Below are 6,465 nucleotides of genomic sequence, written 5' to 3'. Positions count from 1 at the left end.
GTCAAAGAATTTTACACAATAATATGTCTCGCTCTACTTCTCTTTAAATATCTCCGAAACTAGTGCGTGGATAAAAAAGAGTATCCTACGAAAATTGCTGGTCTTGTTACGTACAATAAGATCCCATAATAAGAAATATAGGTTTCTATTTGAAACAACAAAGTTGACCTTCAGATGACCTTGAAAACGCCACCCAAACAAAAAACTGATACTGGCCCCCTCTTTCCGCCTCGAAATCGTTGGATGTCGAAGCATTGCTGTGATAACCCTAAAATTCAATCTCAAAAACGCAAATTCGAAAGGGAAGGTTTTTTCGTGTTTGGTGGAAAATTAAATTCTTTGGTATTCCGCGTCAGGCTGTCGTTGAAGAACCGTGCAGTCCGCCGCCGATACTGGAGGAAACGGAAATTCCGTTTGGATTGGAGGTGCCACCATCACCGGCGAGGTCCAGCAGCAGCAGTAGCTCGGGCAGTTACGACCTGAAAGATGCAATGACAGATCTGGGTCAGGAACTCGAGCAGACTGCACCTCTGAGCGGACACACCTCAGAAACGGAACACGATCGTGACGTAAGACGATTATTAAACTAATTTAAATCAGATTGCCGATCGTACTGTCCCGAACCTTGCGCATTTCATACTTCAAATAGAATAATCGATTCACTAGTTGCACAAAGAGGAATTAGTTATATAGGATACCCTATTCGACTAGCATTTTGACGTTTGAATTGGAACGGAATGCTGTCTGCAATTACGATTGTTATTGTGGGAGAGGTACGGAACAAAGAGCTTGTTTCTAGTTTGCTAAATGTGCCGGTGCTTCCGTAATGAGAACTCGTCATAATTAACCCTCATCCATCGCATGTTTTTCCAGCTGAGTTTGTTTCTTAGTACGCAATAGACAGCTTGATAAAAAGTCGATGTAATGCAAAAGATAAATGGAGGTAGCTGCAAATTCTTTTGTGGAAGGTAAATAAATGAATGTTCTATACGCATACGTAGATAGTTGTCAAATATGGAATAATATCTTAATACAGAGCAATACGATAGAGAAATTTCTAAAATAAATGTCTGCTAACCTGCTATAGGCTCGCTTTGACACCGTACATATTGTGACTTTAATCTAGCCTTGTTTGTTTTTTTCATCTCAGTGTTTCATATTTGGATATTTATTCAATATTTGGTACCATTGATGCTTTTTCAATGTTATTTCGATATTCGTTCTTGTTTATAATGCCAGTAATGTAAGACTACACTTAAATCCCGCGAAAATATATTGTTCGTCAGTCAGAAGGATTCTTTATTTGTTGGAATTGTTCGCATCTTTCATAAATACTGCACTGCTTTTTCATATAGATTGCAACCAGCATAGTACTTAATTTATTATTATACTTCGTTTGTATTATTATATGTAAAATAAAAATAAAAATAAATGTGGACATAATAGTTGTCACGCTTGTAACGGATTATTTAAATGACTCTCTTAGCTGTAAATATAAACAAATAATACGCGACGTGATTTCAATAGCTTTAAACAATAAACATAAAATGATATTGTGTAAGGTCACCTCTTCGAAATTTCTGAAGTTATTAATTTTTTTTTGTCAAGTTATTCACTACTATCTTCAATTATGTGGCAATATAGTCCACACGTCCACTATGCAAAAATGGTGTAAAATATTGGAAAATAGTCATGCATATTAATGAGTCAGACGTGTTGATACATATTAATGAGTCAATACACGTCCACGAATTCCTTGCAAACTGAATCAATTTTTATTAAAAAATGGTAGATTATTGAATCATAGTGGATGCTTAAATAACCAAATATCTATTCTTTTGTTTTCTGTGTCACAATACACAGGATTATAATTAAATATCGTCCCTTTGCGTATGTTTTTTCTTAAGATTATTAAAATTGCATGAACCTTTGGTTTTTGACGACTATGTAACTTGCAAGAGACTTACAAAATAGTAAACAACAAATTTAGTAGAATATAATACAGGTCTAGCATATTTTTCATATATCAAAACTTTTATTAGAAAAATCATTCTTCTACTTGATACCACTTCCTTATAATTTGTCCATAAAAATATGAGTTTGCATAAACATCCGTAATCTAGGTATCGCATTTTATTAAATGGGACGTATCTTTATTAAATCCTCGAAATATTACATTAATCCTACATTGTACTTCCGTCCAAAGTACTTCCTTGAAAAGAATGATTCCTGAGGTCATTTAAAGAAACTTTTTCCTTTGCGAGAATGTTTTCCGCGGCGTTGTTAAGGAGTTATTAACGAGAAACACGGACCAATCAGAGCGTGGCTATAGCGAACATATTCCAGCTCGGCCAATGTCGACGCCACGCTTCTCGGAATCTCGTCGAGCTGCCATCCGTCCGGTGTAGACGTGCTCTGATTGGTCCGTGTTTTTCGTTAATAACTCCTTAACAAAGCCGCAAAGGAAAAAGTTACTTCAAATGACCTCAGGCATCACCCCCTTCAAGGGAGTACAACATTTTTGGGACACCCTGTAGATGGCTGTTTGAGTAAAGCTCTAGCAATTGCAATTCATTGCTTTTGATCACCGGAAAGTTTCGCTCCTCGCCCATTTGGGTTTCGTACTTATCCGGAAACTTCATGATGAACTCGTGGCCATTTGCTTCCTTCGCAGACTCCAATGACATCTTTGTCTGTAGCAAATTGTTTCCCGTAACTCGTATTTTCCAGAACACTTGTAGCAAATAGGATTGATTCCTGTTCTACACAGAGCGTATCTAGTAACCGGACCGAATTATAACTCTGTTATTATTGAAACCAGCGTAGGCTTAAAGATCGAAGCTTCCCCTTTACAACGAATGCTTAAACCTTGGTCTACGATTTTTCTAGTCGATTTATTGAGTTTGGAATGAAAGTCACAAATCTGCTCTACGTGGTCGTGCATCCGAGATTTCAAGGTTTTGAATTGAACGGCACTAAATGACCTTGAATGATCTAGGACGACGAAAGAGTCAGTGAATTCATCTCGGGATAGGCTACACGCTTACCTAAATTAAAGCGTACAGTTTCCTATTTAAAACAAAACAGAGGTCGCCTTGAAATCTCGGGAACACGTTCACCCAGAGAAGATTTGTAACAATCGTAAGGTGTCTCCCCGAAAACTGCATAAGGCGTGTTTGAAATATTTGTTACAACGAGCCATAGTTTGGGAAAGAATTGCGTGCGAAACTTGAAGTGGAACACCATGCATATTTCATTTCGAAAACATCCCGGACACCGACATGCAAAGCGATCCAGCATGAGGTGACTCTTCCTTTCCCTTACCTTTTTAGGAAGGTCATCATTCCTCCTCGGGCGGTTACGCCGAGTCTCCTCCAGATTCGCGCACATGGAACGAAGAGGAACGTCGCAGGCGACGGAAAAACTTCACCCTGGACTTCACCGCGGACACCGAACACGGCATAGAACAATACCCGGAGAGCGCCGAAGTTAGCCCGACGCCGAGTCATCGTCACAGACCGAAAGCCAAGACTACGAGTACGAGAAGCCCTCACCGGAACAATAGGAAACGCGAAACGGCGCCACCGAGCCAAACGCAACAGCAGTCCCAGCAACAGCTTCCTAGGAGTCCTCCGAAAGAGGAATGGCGGGTCGAGCCGGCTGAAGACGCCGGACATGCCCAGACGTCGGACGACTCTAGCTGCAGCCATCATTACCACATGCATCATCACCATCATCATCACACGCATCGGGAAACTGCTGATGGAGGAAGACACAGGAGAACAAGGGAGAGTCCCAGGAAGAAGGTTGGCGGCTACATCTCTGCTAGGAGAAGAAGCAACGAGGTCAGTGAACGAACACTTTAGCTATCGGACGCCTTTTACGGTAGTATTAGGGGGACCCATAAGTAATCAATTATTTTGAAATCTAAAACAAACTTTGTAGTAAATTCAAGTTTTTATTTCTTAATTTATTATATAATCTCTATCATTATCAAGGACAGTTTGCCATCTTTCCTGGAAATTTTCAATCCCCCTCCTGTAGAAATCCAGGATTCGTGAAGCAAAATATGACTCAAGGTGCCTCCTTACATCTTCTACAGAAGTGAATGTTTTATTTCTTAAATAATGCTTCAGAGATCTGAAAAGATGATAGTCAGGGGGAGCAATATCCGGTGAGTACGGGGGGTGCGGTAAAACTTCCCATTGCAATTCTTTGATCTTTTCCTGAGTGAGTTTCGCTGTATGGGTTCGGGCATTGTCAATTTGCAGTCTTACACCTTTTCTGTGGACTAAAGATGCCCTCTTTTTCAATAGTTCTAAATACAGCCGTTGTAATTGCTGGCAATACAACTCAGCAGTAACTGTTTCTCCAGGTTTCAACAACTCAAAGTGAATTATGCCACGACAGTCCCACCAAATGCACAGTAACACCTTTCTAAGTGATAAGCTAGGTTTAGGGGTTGATATTGCGGGTTGATTTGCAAAAAGCCATTGCTTCGAACGCTTTATGTTGTCATAAAGAATCCATTTTTTGTCTCCGGTAACGATTCTGCTAAGAAATGGATCTCTACGAAATCTGGATAGCAATGAAGTGCAAATTGAACGACGAATATTCTTGTTGGTCTCAGATAATTGATGCGGTACACATATTCCTTGCCTATATGCCTTTCCCATTTCGTGTAGGTGCCTTTGTATAGTTGACCATGTGGACCCAAGGCTTCTCGATAATTCTTGTATACTAAATTTTGGATCAGCTTCCACTAGAGATTTTAGGGTGCCATTATCAAATTCAACTGGTCGTCCACTTCGAGGCCTGTCAGAGAGATCATAATCACCAGCAGCAAACCTTCTGAACCAACGTTGACACTTGTTGACCTTCAATACATCTCCATAAACATCGCAAATTTTCTTTGTTGTTACCGTTGCATTAAATCCCGCGTGAAAATGAAAAAGTATGCAATGACGAATATGATCGTCGGAAGGTACGGACGCCGCCATTTTATTACAGGGTTGTAAAAAAATTATACTTTTTAGAATATTTTAAACACAGGCTGCTTTACCGTAAAAGAATACGTGTTTCCTCCTCAACGATCGGTACAGAATTAAAGGCAAAACAAATTCTTTGCAAATAATTGATTACTTATGGATAACACATCCAATATATACGTAACTGTTGCATCGTCGGGCCTACCGGGCGACAGTTGTAGTAGAGATGCTACAATCTTTGCGTAGAGAAGGATAGCGAATGAAAAAAGTTAATTTTTAAAAAGTATCCACTTAATTTTGTCCCCGACTATACATAAATCATTCTCTTTTAGCAATCTCTTAAAAACTGTATACTGGAAACTGCGGTGGAAAGCATATTGTTTTATATTTGATAGAAAAAAAAAACAGAACCATTCATCGTTTTATTAATATTTTTCTAAAATATCGTATTTATCAATGCGTACATAATACTATTTTTCGCTTTTAATATTCGCTCGGATAATAATTTCGACGATCATATTTCGTCACGATTTTAATCGAATGTTTTCTGCCTGGTGTAGTACGTTACATTTCCATTTAATCAAAATCTCTGGTGCCGATTGCAAACACGGTTTATTTGGCGTATCGTGTAACTGTTAAATTGGATTTTCTAATTCGGCAAACTGAAGACAATGCAATTACACACAAGGGTCAGTCAATAACTAAGTTACAGCTGTGCGCTAACTTTGGTTCTGAAAGAGATACACAACGTACATACATACGTATTTACTTAGTTTTCACCGTTCCAAAATGTTTGTATCCATCGGACGTAAATTGCAGTGACTAACTAGAGAATCTATTCAATTTGCGCACAGCGATTCTAATGGAAAGGCAATATGCAAAGTAGCATTCAAATTAAGTATATTTTTTGCAAACATTACTGTTAAAAATTGATGTCTTGAATCACATTCAATTATTTTTCTCTCTCAATTTCACAATCTAGATATCACTGAAGTTTTAAAAATAATAAATAAAACGATCATACCTGAGACATTCAATTTCCCCTACTCAATTTCAAATGAAATTTGTGCCCAGATCTGATCACAGGCATGGAAGTAATTATAAAATAAAATAGCATGATACTTGAAATACTATTTCAAACAATGATAGAGAAGTGCAGCTTTTTCATAAAATCTCTAGAAAACTGAGCACACAAATGCTTTTTTGATCCAGTGCGAAAGGGTACCTGTGGCTCTCGGTGTGAGAACACTTTATCTTGATTCCGTTTAGGACAAGGATGCAGCCGTAACAGGTAGTCTGCCACGAAGAAGATCACGCGCGGCGGACGACATAATGTGTTCGAGGCTGAGTCCAGGCCGTTATCAACAGAGTCCAGGGCACAACGGACAACGAGCCATGATCGTCGAGGCGCAGAGCCCAGACACGAGATTAAAGGCTGTTTCAGCGGAGTCTTTGAGGTCTGTCAGTCCTGGCAGCG

General features: G+C 39.1%; 1 protein-coding gene across 1 annotated transcript; it reads left to right on the top strand.

Moving 5' to 3' along the window:
- The first annotated feature begins 2,979 nt into the window (after window positions 1-2,979).
- Window positions 2,980-6,418, top strand: LOC143355338 (uncharacterized). The gene is made up of 5 exons (XM_076790119.1): window positions 2,980-3,010; window positions 3,088-3,146; window positions 3,333-3,459; window positions 3,518-3,845; window positions 6,258-6,418. The coding sequence occupies exons 1-5, from the start codon at window positions 2,980-2,982 to the stop codon at window positions 6,274-6,276; spliced, it is 564 nt and encodes a 187-aa protein (XP_076646234.1). The 3' UTR covers window positions 6,277-6,418.
- The last annotated feature ends 47 nt before the right edge of the window (window positions 6,419-6,465 follow it).

The sequence above is a fragment of the Halictus rubicundus genome, chromosome 1 (assembly GCF_050948215.1).
Source record: "Halictus rubicundus isolate RS-2024b chromosome 1, iyHalRubi1_principal, whole genome shotgun sequence".
NCBI classification, from domain to species: domain Eukaryota; kingdom Metazoa; phylum Arthropoda; class Insecta; order Hymenoptera; family Halictidae; genus Halictus; species Halictus rubicundus.
The sequence above is the reverse complement of the archived record's forward strand: the minus strand, read 5'-3'. Positions and strand labels throughout refer to the sequence as shown.

Coding starts and splice junctions, on each gene's coding strand:
- LOC143355338 (XM_076790119.1), top strand. CDS start 2,980: ATGACCTTGAATGATCTAGGACGACGAAAGA. Junction 3,147..3,332: donor AGATTTGTAACAATCGTAAG/GTGTCTCCCCGA, acceptor TTACCTTTTTAG/GAAGGTCATCATTCCTCCTC. Junction 3,460..3,517: donor CACCGCGGACACCGAACACG/GCATAGAACAAT, acceptor TCATCGTCACAG/ACCGAAAGCCAAGACTACGA.